At 46.4% G+C, this 22,900-nt stretch overlaps 1 protein-coding gene across 1 annotated transcript; it reads right to left on the bottom strand.

The window, feature by feature from the left end:
• Positions 1 to 9,367: 9,367 nt before the first annotated feature.
• On the bottom strand, positions 9,368 to 22,193 carry LOC117885773 (olfactory receptor 52E4-like). Its single transcript, XM_034787233.1, has 3 exons — positions 21,973 to 22,193; positions 11,448 to 11,530; positions 9,368 to 10,350 (listed from the first exon to the last, which is right to left on the bottom strand). Exons 1-3 carry the CDS (start codon positions 22,191 to 22,193, stop codon positions 9,368 to 9,370), a joined length of 1,287 nt encoding a protein of 428 aa, XP_034643124.1.
• Between the last annotated feature and the right edge of the window lie 707 nt (positions 22,194 to 22,900).

Genomic DNA, 22,900 nt, shown 5'->3' with positions numbered 1-22,900 from the left:
CCTCCCCAGGAAAGGGGGTGAAGGGGCTTGGGGGCATACAGGGAGTCAAAGTTTTTCCTGGATTTTTGTCAAAATAACTTGGTGGTGGCAACAATACCATCCAAGGGCAAGGGAAGGAATTTGTGCCTTGGGGAAGTTTTAACCTAAGCTGATAGAAATAAGTTTAGGGGGTCTTTCATGCGGGTCCCCACATCTGTACCCCAGAGCTCAGTGTGGGGAGGGAACCCTGACAGGGGCACAGCAGCGAGACTGAATCTGAAGAGGGGCGGAGTGCAAGCAGCCAAAACAAAACAAAATAAAACAAAAAAGAAACCGTGATCGCGATCTGCGGCGGCAATTCGGAGGGAGGTCCTTTGCTCCCAGGCGGAGTGACGGACTGTCCGCCGAATTGCCGCCGAATACCTGGACGTGCCGCCCCTCTCCGAAGCTGCCACCCCAAGCACCTGCTTGAGAAGCTGGTGCCTGGAGCCAGCCCTGGCGGAGTGATCTTCCCATTGTGCCAGGACCCAGAGCTTCTGACATTTGGCAAGGCCAACTAAAATTTCAGAGGGGTTGTGCAGCTTGTTGTCTTGGGTGGACTGATAGACACAACCTGCACAGTGTTGTCTCCAGCTGCAGATCTCCAAGCATGCCCACGCAAGCATCTGGGATTCTGAAATCCAGAGTAGTTTACACTCCAGGGTGGGGCAAATGGGGGCAGTGTAAATGCCAATTAAATAAGTTTAATTTATTACTGTATCCTGTATTTGTTAATTGATTTTATTCAAGTGTGCCTGGTTGTTCAAATCAGTATTAATATTTAATTTTAAACTGTTATACCTTTTTTCTTTAAGTTAAGTAAAGGAGTGTTAGTTCTAATTAAGTATATTGGAATGTATATAATTTATAATTGGTGTTTTAGACTTACATCCATGTCACAGATTATATTATTATTAATTATTAGAATGGGTTTATTCCTGGAGGTTCCCAAGGCACACCATTGAGTGTGTACCGTGGCCAGCCAGGTGGAAGCACCGCCAATTTTAAATTTTTTAGGAGTAAAGGAAAAGCAGAAGAGGGGTGGAGAGAGGATTCCCACCTATGTAACAGCACCACTGGGATACTCAGGATCTCCCTTAGTATCAACAACATCAGGTCCCCAGGCACACAAGTGAGTGTTGCCTGCTCCCGAGTAACCCAGGGTGAGAAGGAGTGAGGGGTTAACAGAATGCAGGGCAGGAAAATAATGATGGTCTTCAGCTTTACCTCTGCCTCACCACCCCAAAGAGATACTTGAAAACACCTGGAAACAAAAGGATGGTATCTGTGGGGGGCGGGGAGGACTGCTAGCCCCAGGCTAAGAGTTACCTGGCCTGTGAAAGACTATCTGAAACAGTAACCAGGGTGAGAAATTATCATTTGTAACCAGTTCTTCAGTGAATCTAGCATAGATTGCATGCTTTTCATTATTTTCTTAGCTCCGTCTACACTACAAACTTCAAAGCACTGCTGCGTGGCTCCCAGTGCTCTGAGCCTGTTCACACTAGAGCTTTACAGAGCTCAAACTTGCTACACTCAGGGCTGTGATTTTTCACACCCCTGAGACAGGAAGTTAGGCCTTGGCTACACTTGAGAATTCACAGTGCTGCTGCGGCAATGCTGTGAAGCGCGAGTGTAGTCGCGCCGTCAGCGCTGCGAGAGCTCTCTCCACCTCTCCGAGGGGAATAGCTTGCAGCGCTGCGAGAGCTCTCTCCACCTCTCCGAGGGGAATAGCTTGCAGCGCTGCGAGCGAGCGTGCAGCGTTGCAGGCGCTGATCACACTGGCACTTTACAGCGCTGCACTCGCTGTGCTCGGGGGGGAGGGGCGCTTTCACACCCCTGAGCACAGCAAGTTGCAGCTCTGTACAGCGCCAGTGTAGCCAAGGCCTCAGAGCGCTTTCAAAGTTAAGTGTAGACAAGCCCTTATTAACCTGCTTTGTTCTATTTGCTACATCTTTTACCACCTGAAATACACATTTTCATAGTTAATAAATTACTTTTTGGTTTATAATATAACCCAGTTTATGTACTTTCTAACTGGTGTGTGTGTATGTGTGTGTGTGTGTGTGTGTGTTGTATATTCTCTTCCATACTGAGAGAAGATGCGGATTTCATATAATTTTGGGTTTGTTCTCCAAAGCGGGGTGGACATCTGGGTGCCATGAGAGGTCCCTTAAACGGAGTATTCCCAGAGCTGATCTCTGTGTCTGTTTCTGAAGCTGAGGGTGGCCGTGCCAGTAAGCTTCGCTAGAGGAGGCTTTAGTACCTGGCTCAGCAAGACAGGGTTTAAGGGGGCCCGAGGCTGGCAGAAGAGTCTGACTCAGTGGTATCCCATTACTCCAGGTGACATCCCAGGTGGTCCAGCCCATCACAACAGGGTCTCTCAAACCATTGGAAAACTGTCTGCAAGGAAAGCAGAACACTACATCTGCTTGCTCACTGTACTCGAAAAATGAAAATGTCTTGTCATAGTCCGATGTAAATGAGCAAGACCAAGACACAACTTATTTGCTCCTTCTTTGGACTTTATGCCAATGAATCACCTCTGGCATTTGCATTCCTCTGCGTTTTGGTTGATGTCTGGCTCCTACACCTGGCCCAGCTGTGGGACTCCTGCTGGGGCTGTGACCTCCTGGTGCCGGAGAAACCCAGCTAAGGGAGCTGGAACACAGGGGCTGAGGAGGCCAGGGCAGTTGGTAGGGATGGAGTAGAGTGGGGACTCAGCAGGCGGTGGGCAATGGGCCGTGTGGGAGGAGGACAGAGAAGAGGAGGGACTTAATGAGCTGCTCTTAGTAGGGACATGGAGGAACTGGTGGAGGGGAGGAGAGAGTCCCCAGTAGAGAGAACACCGCAGGGAATGGAGGGTCCCTGTGGGGGTAGATGTGGGGAGATACTCAATGAGTGGTGGGCTATGGGGGCTGCTTGGGGGAGGAGAGGAAGGATTTAGTGAGAAGCAGCTGGGGGTTTTCCGGAGTGGTGGCGCAGGGACAGGAAGAGGTGGAGCATGGGTGGGGCCATAGGGGAAAAGCTGGAGGGGCATCAGCGGCGGAATGCAGGCCAGGCTACTGTAGTAAGATGAGTCCATGAGACATAAACCCTTGGTATCAGGGCCCAGTATGAGGCCTGAGGCCTGAACTAGAGTAATAGTCAAGACATTGTTAAGCAAAGCTGGGCTGTGAGCCAGAGGCAGGTCCCACTCACAGAAGTTGGCAAGAAGAGGGCTGCTAGAAGTCACTAATAAAATGAACATGTGCCAAGACGGCACCGGAACAGCTGGGTAGGAACATATCCCACACAGATAACAAGGAACAGGTAGACCTAGCCTAAAGACAGTATAGAAGAACAATATGATGGATAGACAATATGAAAGGACAATACAGTGGAGACAATATGATATGAAAGGACAATACAATGGATAGTTTGATGGATAGTTTGTTTGAACGAACCCGTGCCAGGAGAAGGCAACCCCCTAATAGAGGGGCTGTACCTCAGTGTGTCAGGAGTGATGAGTAATCTGTTTGCAAAAGTGTATAAGAATGCATCGCTGAGGGGACGTCTTTGTCTGGCCTGGGGGCAGTGGAAAGTCCTGCCACTGACTGAGCTGTGTCCATTCTCAGGGGGCACAAATTCGTAGTATGTCCTGTAGAGTATATAAGAAACTATTACTGTGCTTCATTTGACAATAAACCTGGCCCGAGTGCCTTCATACCTTATTAGAGTCTGTGGTCATTGGGGGTTCTCTCGGGGTCTGCTGTGTCAGCTCTCTGCGCAGAGCCGGGGCAGCACACAGAGGGAACACACGCACGCAGCTAACTGATATCAACATTGAACAGAGCAAAGCACCACACCGGTAGCGTCTGACGACAGACCACGTGTCCTCTCTCTCAAAGGCAGTGAGTCAGGAGCTGCACAGCTCAAGAGCTTTAGCTTCCCTGGGCTTATTATAATCTTTCTGTACGTAAGATAGCCCTCCCTGGGCCACTTCCTACCCCCTCCCTGTTAATGTCCCAAGGCTGTTGTCTGGGGTACAGCAGCATGAAGGGTGTCTGCTCACCCCAAACCCCCTTTTGGTGCTTGCATGCAAAATGTCTTTCTCCTTTTTTCTCAGGCAGCAATTGCCTCTTCCTGTGGTATGGCCCAAAATTTGAGGGACAGCTTATTTCATGGGCTCTCCCCTACTGGGATAGTCCAAACAGCAAATAAAGGGAATCAGTCAAGTCCAGCATTCATATCAGAGATGAATGCTTGGCTGTTCCTGTAGCAGGCCCTCCATTCCCTCTGGGAGGGAGCTTGGGGTAGTTGTTCAGGGGGACGTTCTGCCTTCCCTCATCTCATTTCCCCTGGAGCTGCTGGTAGCAGGTCTGCTCTCCTCCCTGGCCTGCCATAAAACGAGCTGATCTTCTGCCTTTTTTACTTCTTCAGGCACTCTGTCTCAGACTTTATTTGTCTGCCCCATTTTCTTGATAATTTACTTGCTGAGCATTTGGCTTTTTTTAACTCAATTTGAAACGTAGCTACAAGTTCAGTGGCTGTGGGTGATAACACTGCTGCTTTGTATAGTTCTGTGTCTCTGGACTATAGCAGTTTTGAAACAGCATTTCCCATTTTCAGACTCTTTCTGCGGAGCACATTGAGAAAAACTAAACTAATTTTTTTCTTTAATTCTGTTGGCTTGTAAACTTCAACAGCATTTTTTTCTCAGACAAATTATTTCTGTGGGTTTCTCCATTGTGTCTAAATACCGAAATCTGAGAGGAAGGAGTGATTCATACGGGTTGTTGATAAATTGTCTAGTCAATTCCTTGACCAAGCTTCCATTTGTTATGAAATATGTTCTAGAGGTCAAACACACAATCTCAGATCTAGTGCTCTAACCCCATAATTAGACAGTACAGGGAAAAGGTTTTATATGATACCAGTCTCTGGGAAGCTATCTTGTACAGCGATATTATATTCATCTTATCCCCAAAGTTACACATTGCAGCTTTTATCATTCATATGAAGGTTTCACAAGTTACAAATCTCTTTAAAGGTCATTCAAATCCAACCCATCACTTTCTTCCAGTTCCCTAATGTAAGTGGGGAACTACTGTGGGGACCTTTCCTGGCTTCTGCATTGCCCCAGAGGAAATAGCTACAGAAAGGTTCTGAGTCCACGCTCCCACTCCCTGTACCCAGAGCCCTGCCTCACCTCCAGGACATCACCTCCACTCTCCTGTGTGGCAGAGTCCTCGTAATGGTGACACGGCTGGGCCCAGGATTCCTTTGAGGCTGAAACCCCAGTCTCATTCTTGTCACTTAGGACAGGGGCTACGATGTCCCCACTCTCTTCATACTGGATGGTTCCCTGACCCACTGATCGCTACATTCAGTTCAAACTAACTATAGTTTATTAAACAGCAACAGTAAAATAATGAGAAAAAAATGGGAAAGGTTCAAGGTAACGAGGCGCCCCGGTCTGTGGGCATGGGGACATCACAAACAGCTGTCCCTGGGACATAAGAAAAGTTCACAGTCTGTGCCTCACCCATTCCAGGCCTCCTACCCATACCCTTGCTGCATTGCAGTGAGACGGTGGGTCAGACATTGCTCTGGCAGTGACCACATGCCCTGAGGGTCTAGGTGGCAGGACTCTTCTCCCCAACAACTGCCCACCCCATATCCAAACTTCTCAGTCCAGCCTTCAAGGCCCTCTTGCCTGGTGACATCTCCCTGTGCCAGTCCTCTGCCCATAGCCCCACTTTGCTCTCCTCATGTCTCATTGTGCTCGGCTGCTGGGTTATTTGTGGCACAGCCGGCATCCACTGTGCTGGCTCTGACCCCGCAGCTCCCCGCTGTAGCTCATCCCTGGCTCCTCGTTGGTGAAGCTGGTCTCTCCTGACCCAGCTCCCGGTTCTGGTCTGTTCCAGCAGCAGCTCCTCAGCACCGCTGCTCCGCCTCCAGCCCAGCCCTGACTCTTCTGGCTCAGTGCTGCTGCTCTGACCGCGGCCCAGCTCTGCCTCCTGGGCTCCTTCTCTGGCCCTTGTGTTTCCGACTGCTGCTGCGCTGACTCCAGCTCCGCTTGAGGTGGTTTGCCAGACTTCTACTGCATTCATAGCCCCAAAACAAGGTAAAAACTAACTGTAGGGTGGCCTGATCTATTGCTTGAAACACACTTTTTTTATTCACACATTTGTCTATTCATCAAATAGCAAATGAAAGCTTCCCTGACATACCTACTAGAGATTGGATTTTTTTAAAAAGGATACAAGCCCCAGCACAAGTTTGTCCACATTAGCAACAAATGTACGAGATGACACTGGAATTCAAAGTCAAAGCCCCAGTACTTGAGTGTATCTCGGTTGATGGTTGGCAGGTGTTTCAAAGACAAAAATGGTGAATAGTAGTGTTAAAAATAGCCCCAAAGGAACCCAAAACTCATGTAGTGTAAAAACATCAATGACATTCTTATATTATTTATTTCTAATTGCATTGAGTGATGGTAGAAAGTCGCCATATTATGTGTTGAATGAGTTTGTTAAAAGACAACCTTTCAGCCTGGCTGTTTTTGTCAGAAGTAGAATGCTTCTGCTGCTTGTCATGCATCAGAGCAGTGACCAGTGCAAACACTTCCTCTGTCAATGCAATCTGTTCACAACAGATTTTGCGTCATTGCTGTACCCCCTAACATGAGGAATGTTTTCTAAAAGTTCCTCTTGCATCTTGCTTTGTTGGTTTTTTAAATCAGGTTCCTCTTAAAAAAAAACAACAACAGTCTTTCACCTGCAGTATTGCTAAAAACTAGCCAAAGCAATGAAAGAGCAAAGAAGCTGAGTTCACTAAAGTCTTTGGCCCCAGCGGCATCCATGCGTTTGAGACCTGCCACCCAAAAGTGCTCTACTTGTCTGTTCTGATTATGAGGCCAGTGAGCCATAGGCAAAATTCTCCACCAGGATACAATGATAAGAAAGAGATATCAGTCAGTCTAGGATGCGAAGGAGTTAGTATTATTCCCATAATACAAGAACTAGGGGTCATCAAATGAAATTAATAAGCAGCAGGTTTAAAACAAATAAAAGAAAGTTCTTCTTCAAGCAGCACACAGTCAACTTGTGGAACTCCTTACCTGAGGAGGTTGTGAAGGCTAGGACTATAACAGAGTTTAAAAGAGAACTGGATAAATTCATGGTGGTTAAGTCCATTAATGGCTATTAGCCAGGATGGGTTAGGAATGGTGTCCCTAGCCTCTGTTTGTCAGAGGATGGAGATGGATCGCAGGAGAGAGATCACTTGATCATTGCCAGTTAGGTTCACTCCCTCTGGAACACCTGGCATTGGCCACTGACGGTAGACAGGATACTGGCCTAGATGGACCTTTGGTCTGACCCAGTCCGGCTGTTCTTATGTTCTTATATAGTGCAAGTGACTCAATCACCTGGACATTTGGTTGCAATCTCTATTTCATCTGTTTCACAAACTCCAAAATGAAATTTTGATACCTACTTTTCACATCTTGGACAATGGGAATGATTAGTGTGTATTTTGAAAGTTTGAGCTCAAAGTGATTCCAAAATCAATTGAACAAAGGGTTTTGGACTCCAAGGCGACATTGTAGTTTAACACAGTAGTCCATTACCCAGTTTTTTCGAGAAACCCTAGCAGGGGCAACTTAAGTATTTCACTCCAAGCAGTGTCAGGAATCAATCACTGGGAACACAGCAATTTTGTCTGAACCATTAAATGCAAGTCAGCATCCTCTTGTCTAACACCGCAGTTCATTACACTGAAACACACACAGACATAAGCAATTGGTTTAGAACATCCCAGATATTTACCTAACATCTGGAACCTTACTGAGTAATTAACAGCAGATTTGCAGTGGCCAGTTGCTCAGCTGCTGGGGTGAAAGGGTGTGAGGGAAAAGGTCTCTCAAGATGGCTTCAAAGGACTGCTCCAAAGTGCACCGTATTAGCTAATCTTTTAGCAATGTTACAAAACCCATAGTAACCACACTGGACCATCATTATTTGTAATTTATAATAAACTTCTAATATCACAGGAATCTAGACTCAAGGTTTTCATCCATTTATATTCTTCAATTCTCACTTATTTACTTGTCTGTCCACCCCTCCCATTCTGATGAGCAGAAACTGCCAGCTAGATTTTAACCTTGTATCTAAAAGGCTGCTTTCCAAGTAACTCTGAACTATGTGATGTTCTATTCTATTAATTCATAGTGGTTGAGTGTATACCCTCTTGTTGCAATTGGCATCATCTGAATGTGGGGTAAACACCCCCAAAATCCAGAGTAATACATTCCAGTTCTCAAAAACACAATTTCATAGTGTTCGCTGATAATCTCTAGTAGAATATCCTCAATTCCTGCAGCATTCTTCCTATATGAGCAGTTTCCAATAAAAACATTTGGTTTATTCTCCAGGCTTTCTGATGGATTGGGCATAGAAATATCAGGTACATTTTGCTCACTGGATCACTGTACATTTAATTTAAAAGTTTAGCATTGTAGTTGCATTCTTTGTCTTTGGTTATAAGAAAACAAAGCTTCAGTTCATCAAACTGAATCAGAACAAAGCTTCAGTTCGTCAAATGGGGGAGGGATAGCTCAATGCTTTGAGCATTGGCCTGCAAAACCCAGCATTGTGAGCTCAATCCTTGAGGGGGCCACTTAGGGATCTGGGTCAAAATCAGTACTTGGTCCTGCTAGTGAAGGCAGGGGGCTGGACTCAATGATCTTTCAAGGTCCCTTCCAGTTCTAGGAGATAGGATATCTCCATAAATCTATTTAAAACTCATTAAGAACCCTGTTCAAACAGGCTCTAATTAAAAGCCATCTTGTTTCAGAAAGCTGCAATATCTTCTGGTAGTCTAGAATTCATGGAAATGGTGAGTGACAGGTTGTGTATAGGTGGGAGCAGATGGATGATACTGAAAGAGAATAGGTTACAGAGTAGCAGCTGTGTTAGTCTGTATCCACAAAAAGAACAGGAGTACTTGTGGCACCTTAGAGACTAAAACATTTATTAGAGCATAAGCTTTTGTGGGCTACAGCATCCGAAGAAGTGGGCTGTAGCCCACGAAAGCTTATGCTCTAATAAATTTGTTAGTCTGTAAGGTGCCACAAGTACTCCTGTTCTTTTTGAAAGAGAATAGGTGATGGTCAGAAAAATGAGGACCAGAGCGAAGTGTGCTTCGCGATGCACTGATAAAGTGTTAGACATGAGGAGCTTCTCACACTCTCAACTTTCACAATGCTAAGCTCAGCCAAACTGGGAGACAGCATCGTTGATTAACTGGGAAGTAGTCTTTCCCCCTTTTGTCATGCATGTTGAAAGTCAGTGGTCCCAGGCGATTACCTTCTGCAGCTGTATTTGCAAACTTTGTCACAAAGCTCTTTGGTTTTGACCCCATAAATGATAGGATTGAGCATAGGGGTGACAGCGGAATAGAGGTTGGCCAACATGACGGTTATATGGGGAGCAATGCCCTGACCAAACCGGTATGTCAAGGTGGAGAAGATGAAGGGAGGATAAAACATCAACATCACAAAAATGTGGGCTGTGCAGGTGTTGAGGGCTTTCTGGTGGGTTTTCTTTGAGGATATTCTGAAGAGGGCCCTGGTGATCAGAACATAGGACAGGGCAATGAGGGGCAGGTCTAACACAGTGAATACAATCACTATCACCAAGGCGTACATCCTGCTGACGGTGGTGTCCCCACATGAAATCTTTGCCACAGACATGTGATTGCAGAATGTGTGTGAGATAATGCGGTTGGCACAGAATGGCTGCCTGCTCAGGAGCAGAGGCATAGGCAGAACAACAAGAACAGCTCTTATCAAACCCACTAGAGCTAGCTTAGCTATTCGGGCATTGGTGAGGATGGTGGTGTATCTCAGAGGGTTACATATGGCAACATAGCGATCGAAGGCCATTGTCATGAGGATGGATGACTGCATAGAAGAAATCGCATAAAGGAAGAACATCTGGGTGAAGCAGCCACCCACAGTAATGCTGTTCAAATTGAACCAAAATATACACAGTGCTTTTGGCACAACGGAGGTAGACGTGCCAATGTCTGTGAGTGCCAGCATGCAGATCAGCAGATACATCGGCTTGTGGAGGGCTTGCTCTTTGCTTACAACGAACAGAATTGTGAAATTTCCCAATAGGCTGATAATGTAGAACATAGATAAAGGGATTGAAATCCAGATATGGGCAGCTTCCAGGTCAGGGATGCCTGTTAGGAAGAATGTAGAAGGGTCAAAGTGGGAGAGGTTGAAAGCTGCCATGACGTTGTCGATGTGTTGATAGGAATCAGATATTCTCAAGGTGCCTATGAAGAGAGAGAAGCACAGAGAGGGGGGTTACACACTTTATAACAAATGGGTATGGTGAATATCTTATAGTAATTTACAATCCAGAAACGAGGGTGAGCAGTGACAGGGCAACATTTACATATGGCATCAGATGTTTTAGGTCCAGAGAAGTTGTCAAAGGAAGCTAACAAGCCAGGTGAATGGGAAAGATGATGGCAGATGAACTTCAAGGTCAATAACTGCAATGTGTATGGCCATTGTTGGGAAAAGCATGAACTCCTCAAACACCTAAAAAGATTGTAATTAAACTATGAACTCAGGACAGGGACCTGGGCATCATGGTACACAAGCTCTGTGAATATATACCCAAAGTGCAAGCACAGACAGAAAATGAAGAAAATATTGGGATCCAGGAGGAGTGGAATGGAGAATCATACTGAAAATACAATGTCATGTGCTCACTAAGTCAATGTTTCACTGTCCTCTAGACTCTTCTGTGTACTACTGGGCACCCCGTCTCACAGGATATTGAAGAACTAGTGGGAAATCAGTTATTGTTCTGGGCTATGAGTTTGTGCTCAAAGGAATGGGCATGAAGGTTACAAGGGTCTTTGTTTTTCAGGCTACAGGTCTGCACCTCTCTTACTTTTCCTGTGTCTTTTGGTGAGACACTTTCTTGTAGGCACCCAGCTTTGTCTAAGACATAAGTTACGGGTGTTAACTGATAAGAGACATTCAGCTGCTAACCCTTCTCATGCCTGAATATCAATGAAGTTTGCTGATGACACAAAAAATTGGGGGATCATAAATAAGGAAGAGGACAGGTCACTGATTCAGAACATTCTGGATTGTTTGGTAAACTGGGTCAAAGCCAAAAATGCATATTCTAATATGGCCATGTAGATATATACATCTAGGAAGAAAGATTGTAGGCGATCCTTACGTGATGGGGGACTATTGTGGGAAACACAGTGATTTTGAAGAAGATTTTGGGATGTGAAGGAACAATTAGCTAAACATGAGCTCCCAGTGTGACCCTGTGGCCAAAATGGTGAATGTGATCCTGGGATGATAACCAGGGGAATTTCAAGGAAAGGGAGTGCAGTTATTTTACCTCTGTATTTGGCACTGGTGCGACTGCTGCTTGAATCCTTTGTCCAGGTCTGGCGTCCAGGATTAAAGAGGGATGTTGATACACTGAAGAGGATTCAGAGAAGAATCAGAAGAATGAGTAAAAGATTAGAAAACCAGTCAAGATGATCACAATGGTCCCTTCTGGCCTTGAAATCTCAAACATGTCTCCAGGAGTCAGCTAGAGGCATTTTTTTCTATTCATGACCATTTTGAATTTAGCCCCATGGGGAGAAATTCTCATGTGACTGTGGTGCCTTCGAAGCATTACACTATGTGTGTGTTTCACGAGCCTGAGGAATCCCGTGAGGCACTGTAGGGATGAACATTTTAGGTGAGAAAAATAATAACATGAGCCATGAAATCTCTGTATTTAGGAATAAATGTACAACCCTTGCCAATATTGAGTGACAGAGCTGGGTGGCAAATGGTACCAGAGCATCACTTCTTTACTGTCTCTGTCCCAGTGGCACATTCCTTCAGTCTGCTACCAGGGATTCCTGTACATGGCGGCTGTTCTTATCTAGACCCCATATTTCCCAGAGTTGCTGCTCTTATTATAGAATGTGCATGCTTTGCAGCTTCCAAGTTGTTCCTGTGTAGCAGTCCTTGAAGCACCATGCGGTTTGCATGGGTGTAACAAGAGAAGCTGCCCAGGTGCCTGTCTTGGCATTTACCACTGGTGAGATTTTTCACCAGTGAGACACAGTCACTGATTACCCTGCAACCAAGGGAGTAGGTGTGACGGGAGGCACCTCACTCCTGCAGAGGAAGAGCTGTGGGGAGTGTGAAGAGGCTTGGAGGTTGTGCGAGCCAGGGATGATTGGGGACCATGGAGAAGACAGTGGAGACCAGTGTGCTGTTGGAATCAGGGCAGCCTGGGATGGGGAAGGAGGGTACTGACAGGGGAATCAGAGTATGATGGGGAATTGATTCAACTGATGAGCAAAGATCAGGCATTTCACCAGTGAATTTACATAATAAACATTCAACAACCACCACTGGAAACAAGTACACCCCGATCCAGACCCCAGAACCCCCAGTGCTGGCCACTTGTCCATATAGGTTCCCCTCCCCAAGAACTTCCAGCCTTGCCACACCATGATGCCCCTCACCCAGGACCAAAACCAGGTGGCAGACCCCACAACGAGAGAACCACCATCTCTGACAAGGTTAAACTCAGTGTCTGCCTGCACCAGGGAAAAGGGGGAGAACAGCCTGAACTGCCTTTCTGCAGGCGAAAGGAACCCCAGAAACAGCTCTGCCTGTGCAGGGAAGGAGAGAGGGACAGACTTGGTGGGAGGGAGAGGGGACATGGAGATTAAAAGGAGGCAGCGTGAGTAACTCTTCCTCAAAGCAACACAAAGTTTTAATGTATTGCAGCCCTTTAGACACCCAGACACCCGTTCCTGAGGCTGCTTTTCCATTTTGGCAATTGCTGATGTCACCACGACGTTGTAGTGGGGTTGCTCATGGGAGATGGGATGGTTGGGATGGGGGATGGTGTCAGAGACAATCTGGTACTGTGTGGTCCCCATCCCGTTACAGTCTGAGACACCCCCTACCCCAGGAGGTCTCGTTATGCCTCTCTGGTCTGTGCATTAGGCTGGATGATCATAATCTATTTCATCAGGCATCCGGACTCCATGCCGCTGTGATCTGGATACTGCACATCCCTGCCCCTCCCCGCAGCACACACACACACTGTGAGTTCCTAGAACGCCCCCGGTGAGATTTCCAACCCCAACTGGTTTGCTCTAAACCAGAAATATGCTTTTCTTTTTACTGCCTTTTGGTTCTTCTCATCCTCTCCAGAGCTAGAGATGCCAGGGAACAGAGAGAGCAGATCCCTCCCCATGCCTTACAAAAGAATTGTAATTCTAATTGCGATTAACCTCTAAGGCTGCAGGTTTGAGATTTCAGCGACTCTCCTGTCAGTTTTTATTTGGTGCAAATGAGCTCCCCCACCGTTAGAGACCATGGGACGATTCCTTTTGAAGTCACTGGAGGCTCATGGCCAGTGTCAATCAGCCCATTGATTTATGTCCCTATATGTGGATTTATTGTGATCTCATTGGGGCCAATATTTCACCCTTTCATCTGTTTAACTTTCGGCTCTGAGCTGCGAAAATTAGGGCTTCTGTTCCTTCTACAGAGGGCCTATTCTGTTAAAGTGCTGAAAGAGGCTGAAGGAAATCCCCAGTTTATGGGGCATTCTCAGCCTTGCCATGAATGATGGGGATTCCAAAAAACGTGGACCCTGATTTTGCTTTCAGGGAGGCCAGTGTCAATTTGGAGTGACCCACTGAAGACAAAATGTGAGAGCAGAATCTGGCCTGCGTGCGACACATTCTTGTTTTGAAAGCTCTGGTAACACAGATCCTCATTGCAGAGGCCTTGACTGCACCTCCTGACAGGGCAGTGAAGTTGCTGAACTGGTAAACTTGAGCAAACCAGAGGAAAATCCACAAAAACACAAAGAGCAAGGCCCTGAGACAGACCGAAGGAAAAAGAAAGGCTAAACTCTTTCCAATACATTTACAGTTCCAATTTTACTTGGTAAATCACTTTGTTTACTGAAAAAAGAACAAGAGTACTTGTGGCACAGACTAACACGGCTGCTACTCTGAAACCTTCGTTTACAGACAGTGCTAAATAGTCCAAGTTACCATATTCTGAATTCTTGTGCAGATGGTTCATAATTTGAACCCTGGAATGCTTCCTGAGTCCTTAGCACTAACTTTAATGCAGAAACAGGCAACTCACTGAAATCTCGCTCAGCAAAGAGAAGAAATCTCCCTATGGTGACAGGAAGGCAGAGCCCAAAGTATGATTCTCTCATGTCTGATGCTCACCATACTGGACTGTGAGCTTTATGATTCCCTGTACATTCCCAGCCGACTGCCCAGGAATCCCAGACAATTCCCTCGGCTCCCTGGCCACAGGGAAGAGTACTACAGCTTGAGATCTTCCCCTTGATGGAAGAAGAAATTCGCTGATAACAGAAGCTCACATTGTCAGGGCAAACTGAGTCTTGCAAACATTTCTAAAACCCATTTTCAATTGATCGTAGCAGCGTACCTCCCAGGCAGTTGTAATATCCAGTCCATTAGCCTCTGTAATTCATAGCCACCCTATGGAGGCCAAATGACATGATAATGAATTGATGCACGTTGAAGGGAATGGAAAAGGATTTCTTCTCTCAGGTTTCTTATGTAAATGGTCCTTGCCAGTATCCCTTGGTGAGGTCTAAGGTGGATACATATATAGCAGCTCTGCACTGTTCTAATATGTCTTCTACTATCTGTATCGATAAGCATGAAATTTCAATACTGTGTTGATCTTTCCAAAATCGATGCAGAAATGGGTTTTTCTATCCTGCGTCAGAATTAATACTGTGGGTTTCTCTGCTCACTCTGTGATTCCTTCACTCCCAGGGCCAAGATGACCTGGAGTTCATCTCACAAGGTATCCCATATTTTGGGGAGGATGCAGCCATGGAGTTTGCCTCATGTATGGCCCTGGGGCCATTTCAGTGTGGGGGTATTTTAAATAGGTGTGTCCTGCTGGGGCGAGAACACAGTGGTAAAGGAATCAAACAACTGCTACATCTGCATCTTTTGCTCTGTCTACTGTCTCTCCCCTGCGCTTGTGTAACAGGTGCCTGGAGGCCTAATTTGGGTTCTGGAGCATATGAATGTGATGGTTTGTCACCCCCGGTCCATGGGAACTGCTGCACCCCTCTAAACACCCAGCAGGGCTGGCCCTTTTCCACTCCACTTTGCTGGTGATTCAGCCTCTCCAGGCCCTGTTATCACCCAAAACAACAGCAGATAGTGCCACACACCCAAATTGAGTTACCTGAGAGTTTACCTAAGCCACCCAAGTACAAACAGCAGACCCCAGGCATTAGAGGGCTTTCCCTTCACCCTCTCACCTGATTCTTTTCACACAGACAGAAAGCAGAAAACCAGAAGTCCCAAGTGCAGGCAATGTGATGCGTATTCACGTTAGTGTCCAGCAAGCACGTGTACCATAAATCTGAGACCGTAGAACCTTGTCTCCAAGTGTCCCTTCTCAGCTCTGATGCCACAGAGCCTTTACCTGTATCCCCCCTTCCCAACTTGATGCCATAGAGCCTTGTTTCTCAGTGACCCGACCTCCCCCTTCCTTGGCAGCCATAATTATCTTATCTGTTCCATTATACCAACAAATCCATCTGGTCAAGCAGAAACAACACACACAGTGTCTTTCTCCTTTTGTCACATGCATTGGCATAAGATACAAGATTATATAGAGATCAGAGTATCAAAAATTGAATGGGCAAACAAGACCCAAAATTCTATCTCAGGCGAATATACAGGCCTGAATCTTACATAGTCACTAGCACTTTTAACACTCCACCTGAATTTTTTCTATTTTCTTCTGGGACCCGCCTGCCCAGGTATCCATGGAAAAGCATAGGGCATATGGTGGCACATTTCCTGAAAGAGACAGCTATCAAAGTGGAATGTGTTGGTGCTCCATTTGTCCCACTGCACGAGGGCAGTGGGACAAATGGAGCACCATGATGTTCTGCACTTTCCCTCATACAGGCATACTGCAAGTTTTGAAATTAGAGTTCCAGATTTCTCATAGCAATGGGCCTGAGAAGGTTGGGTCCAATCTGTTACACTATGGTGGAGGGCCTACATTGCTTTATGTGTTACAATTAGCAGTTGTGCTTTATGGATCTGTGCCCTCGTTAATCACTGCAGTACACATGCAGAACTAGTCTACATAATAATAGGCCAATAACCATAATAATCCAAAGTAACAAAGAGAGCCCTGACCATTGCAATATTGTCCATCCTCTGGGCTATCATCAGAAACACTACTTCTCCTCTTTGGACAGGGTTAAGATCCTTTTAAAACCATTCTGGAGAATATACAAAGCCATTCGTGCACCACGGCAGTGTGTAGAGGTGCAGAATTTGGCCAGATGCTGGTAGAATTCTACCCCCAATGTTATAGTACTGAACTGTGCTCATTCCCAGCAGAACACTCCAGTCCCCATATGCATCACACCTAATTGTCCACCTCTTGCAACATTGGGTCTGCTCCTCTATGGCCATCGGTGAGGGGGCACATCCAAATAGTTTCCCTGGACAAGCAATGCTTTAGCTTAATTATTTTCAAATTTACTCCATTCCACCCTCCCCATCTATTCTCCAGTTGGTCCCAGTGAGCTCCCCCGCCTTCTCATTACTCCCATGGATTTCAGGGAGACCACATTAGTTGCCATCCCATTCCAAGGTACCACGGTAACTATTACACATGTGCTAGCCCCACAGGTTGGGGATGTTATTTTTCATGCAGATGGGTATGTTTTTGCGAGTGTGGATAAATATGGGCTCGCTTCATGATTTAAAGATAAAGGCCATCATCCCGCCCTCATGACATTCATTAACATTGCTAGTTGAGTATTTTGTAACCCCATACACACCTCCTCCTACGTTAGCCTTCTGAAGACATCCCCCACCCATGTAATGAAGATCTCCTGTCCATTGCATTAACCACAGGTTTACCTCAGCTGCTCTTTTCCACCTCGTTGTGATTGCAGGCAGCTCATTGATTTGCTGATGCAATTTTACATTTTTACACAGCTGTACATAGATTACATTTGTATACCTTTGGGGGCAATTAAGTTCTAATAGAAACCCGTATGTTCTTTTAGTGAATTTGACTAAATTGTTTATAGTTAAATGATTTAAATTAGATTGAGTTGGGGGTTTTTTGCTTGGATTATTTACAGACATTCCTCTGGAAAATGGCTCATTTTCCCTTTAGAATGACTGTAAATAAACCAAGAATTCTTTTCTATAACAATTTTTAAAACATTTTTACAACTTTTAACTGCTTAATTTCCTCCAGTCTCTGCCGAGTTAACTTTCTATATATATATATATATATATATATATATATATATATACACACACACACACACATACTTGCTTAGGTCCCAAATTGACACCTTCATTAACTCAGACTTTACCATTCTAAGTATTGTTCCAGGGATCTGAATTCTCTGTGCCCGTACTTACTGTTTCCCTTACTCCTGCCCCTCAGGGCTCCCAAACTATTTTCCAATCTCTTTATCTGTTTGTGTGGGCCCAATCCTGCTTTCCTCGCTGAACTGTCCCTTCCATGGAAACAGGCTTTGTTCCACTACCAATTTAGCAAGGAGGGTGGGCTCCCTTAACTAGACCCCGCCACTCTTGGTTCTTTTCCTTAAACATTTTTCTTTAAATTGTGAAATTACCACAAAACACTCACCAAAAAAGTGCATTCCTGGACTTGCACTGATGAAATTTCCAACACCTAGTTTCTGCTAAGCCAGAAACGTGCTTTTCTTTTTACTGCCTTTTGGTGCTTCCCATCCCCTCAAGGGCCAGAAATGCAGGGGCATGGAGACAGCAGACCTCTCTCCCTCCCTGAAAAAAAATGTTATCCTCTAGGCCTGTGAGTTTGAAATTTCAGCAACTCTCCTCTCGTTTCTTCTTTGGTTTAAAAAAAACTCACCCTTCCTTAGAAGCCAGAGGACAATTCTAGTTAAAGTCACTGGAGGCTCATGGCTGGTGTAAATCAGACCATTTATTTAAGTCCCTACATATAGATTTAGGGTGAACTCCTCGCTGTGTTTGGCAATGGAACCAGATTCACCCTCAGTGTTTAACTTTCGGCTCTGAGCTGTGAAAATCACGGCTTCTTGGCCTGCTGCAGAGAGCACTATTCGGTTAGGGTGCCAAAAGAGTCTGAAGAAAACCCCCAGTTTATGTGGCACGCTGAGACTGGGCATGAAGGAGAGGGATCTCAAATACAAGGGGCTTGATTTTGCTTTCAGGGAGGCCAGTGTCAACCAAGGGAGGCAGAATGTGAGAGCAGAATCTGGCCAGTGTGTGGCCCATTCTTGTTGTGAACCCTCTGGCAACACAGATACCCTCGGCAGAGGCTTTGACTGAACTTCCTAATAGGGTAGTGAAGTTGCTGAATTGGAAAACTTGAGCAAACAAGAGAAAAATCCACGTAAACCAAAAACATAAAAAGGAACCTATTGAGACAGATAGAAGGACACAGTAAGAGACAAGGCACTGCTCTTAAAAACAAATATTTGCCTGAATTATTTCCAATGTGTTTGCAGTTTCAATTTTACCAGGTAAATCCCTTGGTGTTTCTGACAATATTAAACAGTTCAAGTCACCGTGCTGGTGAATTTCTGTAGCTGATCTTTGACCTGAACCCTGGAACACTTCCTGAGCCCTTAGCACTAACGTTAATGCAGAAACAGGCAACTCACCAAAATCCCGCTCAGCAGAGAGAGGAAATCAGAGCCCTGAGAACCAGTGTATGAATCTCACGTCTGACACTCGGCGTGCTGGACAGTGACCTTTATGATTTCCCTGTACAGTCCCAGCAGACTCTCAGATTGGGCAGGACTCCATGAGCAGAGTGAAGAGCAGAAATTGGACCCTGGAGAACTTCAGCCTGAGAGCCTCTCCTGGGAGTGAAGAAATGATTCTCTGATCCCAGGGGCTCAGACTGTCAGGGCAAACTGAGTCTTGCAGACTGTTCAGCCTGGAAATTGATGATGGCTTTTTTTCTGTGTGTAATGTACTGCCATCTGCTCTATTTTGGGGAATGCTGCCACAAGATATGGAACCAAAAAACATTTTCAATTGATGGGAGCAGCGTACTATTGCATGCATCCCATGAAGTTGTAATAAATAGTCCATTAGCCTCTGAAATTCATTGGCACCGTATGGAGGCCAAATGTCATTATACTGAATTGATGCAAATCGAAGGGCATGGAAAAGGTTTTCTTCTCTCAGGATTCTGACATAAAAGTTCCTTGCCAGTATTCCTTTGTGAGGTCTGAAGTGGATACATATATAGCAGCTCTGAACTGTTCTAATAGTTCATCTACTGTCTGCATTGGGGAAGCATCAAATTTCAATACTGTGCTATCCTGCATCAGAGCTAGTACCGTGGGGTTTCTCCACTCACTGTGTGATTCCTTCACCAGTCCCAAGGGCTAAAACGACCTGGAGTTCATCTCACATGTTATCCCACATTTTATGCCCGGGGACCACTTTAGGTATGTGTGTCCTGCTGTGGTAAGAACACATCAGGAAAGGAATCAACCAACTGCTACATCTAGATCTTTTTTTTGGGGGGGAGCTACAGTCCCTCCCACAAGTTTGTATCACAGATACCTGGTGGCCTCATTTGGGCTCCAGAGATTCTGAGTGTGATGGGTTGTCACCCCCGAGCTGCAGTCTGGGAGCCATGGGAACCGCTGCACCCCTCTAGCCACCCAGCTGGGCTGGCCCTTTGTCAGACTGCTTTGCTGGTAATTCAGCAGTTTCAGGAGCTGTTATCTCCCAACACAACAGCAGATAGAGCCATACACCCAAACTGAGCTGCCTGGGAGCTTACCTAAGCCACCCAAGTACAAACAGCAGACACCAAGTGTTAGGGAACTTTACCTTCACTCTCTCCTCTGGATCTTGTCATGCAGACCGAAAGCAAAAGACCAGAGGTCCCAACTGCAGACAATGCAATGTTTATTGGGGTTAGTTTTCAGCAAGCATGTGTACCAGAAGTCTGATGATGCAGAGCCTTTACCCATATCCCCTTCCCCACTCTGACGTCACAGAGCCTTGTTTCCCAGTGTCCCAACCTTCCCCCTCCTTACCAGGCTGAATTATCTTATCCGTTCCATTATAGACATTAGTTCCTCGCTGGGTTGTGGACTTGGGCTGGGTCCCACTGGCAGCGATGCAGGTGATAGGGTTGTTTCCATTGACTGTGAACTGCTCTCCACTAGTGTACTAGGTGGTATTTCAGGCTCCGGTTTTGCTTCTTGTGCCGGTTTAGCTGCTGCTGCAGATGCAGGCTCAATGGCACCCTTTGGTGCTGGCTCCCCTGACTCTGGTGGGGTTGGAAGCACGGGCTCTGTTGCTGACTGCTCTGCCAGTTCAGATACTTGGGCTGGTTCTGGCTGGCCCCCAGGGGCCGGATTTACAATAGCTACCACAGGCTCTGGTCTGGAGTCTCGTTCCACCACCTCTGGCTGGGTTACTGTAAGAGGCTCAGGGATGGAGTTAGGTGTGGAGGCCTGTTAGCCTGGCTGCGGGTGACCGTCCCCACCCTTTTTGTTAGCTTCACATGGTTGGCTAAGTCTTCTTCCAGCAGCATGGGAATGGGATAATCGGCATAGACTGCAAAAGTCCATATTCCTGACCAGCCCTTGTACTGGACAGGCAACTTGGCAAGTTAAAAGAGTTGGCCTTAAAGGGTTGCACCATCACTTGGGCCTCTGGGTCGATGAATTTGGGGTCCACCAGGGATTGGTGGATAGCTGACACCTGTGCTCCAGTGTCTCTCCACGCAGTAATATTCCTCCCGCCCACACTCACAGTTTCCCTTCGCTCTGGGGGTATTTGAGAGACATCTGGGCCTGAAGACATTCGGTGGGACTCTGGGGTGATGAGTTGTAATTGGCTGGTGCTCTTGGGCAGATGGCCTTCACATGCCCCAGCTCATTAGATTCAAAGCATCGCCCAGCTGATTGTGGGCTGGGATGAGGTGAGTGGTTGGAGAGTGAGGTGTAGTGGGAAGAGAGGGCATCTGGGGTGTCCCTGGCTGTGTGGAGGGCTCCTCCTTGTGAGGTAGGGCTTTGGGCTGACCCCAATGGTGGGGTGTCGTCTCGGGTTGCCCCTTCTGGTATCTGCACCAACTGCTACTAACTTTCTTTTTCTCCGCCACCTCTACATATTTGTTTCCGATCTCCCCCCACCTCAATTATAAGAGCTGCTCTATTTGCATTAGGAGAGACAGATCTTCCAGAGATTTAACACTTGCTCCTGATATCCAGGCATCCCAATTTTTTACAATGTTGTAGGCGTGTTGGGAAAATGCCATGTCTGGTTTCCACCTTAGGCCTCTGAACCACCAACGGGCATGCTCAGGTATCAGCCTCATTCTAATTCTGACCTTTTGTTTAAAAAAGTTGTACTCATTCATGTGTTCTTTAGGCATTTCAGCTGCCACATCTGCTAAGGGTCCACTGAGTTGCGGCCTCAGCTCCACAATATACTCATAGACTCATAGACTTTAAGGTCAGAAGGGACCATTATGATCATCTGGTCTGACCCCCTGCATGCTGCAGGCCACAAGACCCTTCCCTGGACTCTGCTGTTGAAGTCCCCAATCCTGTGTTTTAGTGACTTCAATTGGCAGAGACCCTTCTGCTAGTGATCCCTGCCCCATTCTGGTCTATAGGGGTGTTGTACCCAACACAGGCCCTTTTGAAATTTTCTAAGAAGGCCTCTGTATCATTGCCTACTTTGTATGTGGAGAGTTTCTTGGAATGAGGCGCAGTACCTGGAGAAGGACTGTTAGGGTTACTTGGTGGTCCCAGATTAGCCCTTTCCAGCTCTAAGCGCTTCAGCGCTAATTCTCCCTACAAGCACTTTGCCTGCATTTCCACCTCCAAGCGCTTCACCCCGCTTTCCGCTTCCGCCTCCAAGCACTTCACCTCTCTCCTCTCCTCCGCTTCCAACTCCAAGTGCTTCATCTCTCTTTTGTCCTCCGCTTCCAAGCACATCATCTCTAGAAAGAAATCCCTGTCTTCCACAGTCAGAACTTGGTCTGGATTAAGGGCATCCCTCCAGCTTGGCACCTGCATCTTTGTCGGGGGAGGGTTGACCCTTCCCTCCTGGGACGTTCCCAGTCCCCATCCCCTCCCTTCATTTCCATCATGGAGTGGGATATCTGGGCTTAATCTGGGTCTGTCTTCTCCATGGTGTGCTGCTTTGGGAAGACTGGTTGCTCTGGGGTTTCCGTGCCCAACCTGAACCTCAAGCAGAGGGGTGCCCTACTCTAGCCTAATTATTTCATTGCCACGAAGCTAGAAAATAAAAAAAACCTGCTTGTTGGACTCCCCGGCTTTGCAGGCTAATCTTTTGGCGTGTCTGTTTCCCCGTCAGGCACCAAAGAAAAGAAAAGAAAAAAAATCCTTGGTTTTCAAGCAGCCAAAAGGAAAAATGTGTTCATTTAAAATCCTGAGGTCTGTGCTTCTGGTTCAAAATGATCCCACTGCTCTGACACCATGTCAAGGCTGAATCCCCACTCTGTCACTTTGAGTACAGAACGTGGGGGCCTGCAAAGGATTTTAAAAATTAATACTTGCCATGCCAGGCTTGTATTAAACTCCCAAGGTTACAGCTTTTCTCTGATCTTGGCTTGGTAAATGCTGCCTCCACCCAAATGCAAAAAAACCTCCCCTTGGACCCAGGAAGGAGCAGTTGGGAATTCCTCCATGTGGGGTACCCTCAAGCCTGTAGCCTATAGGACTAACCTGCTTACTGGTGTATATATATATTTTCTTATAGT

Source organism: Trachemys scripta, chromosome 1, assembly GCF_013100865.1.
Source record: "Trachemys scripta elegans isolate TJP31775 chromosome 1, CAS_Tse_1.0, whole genome shotgun sequence".
Taxonomy (NCBI): Eukaryota; Metazoa; Chordata; order Testudines; family Emydidae; genus Trachemys; species Trachemys scripta.
The sequence above is the reverse complement of the archived record's forward strand: the minus strand, read 5'-3'. Positions and strand labels throughout refer to the sequence as shown.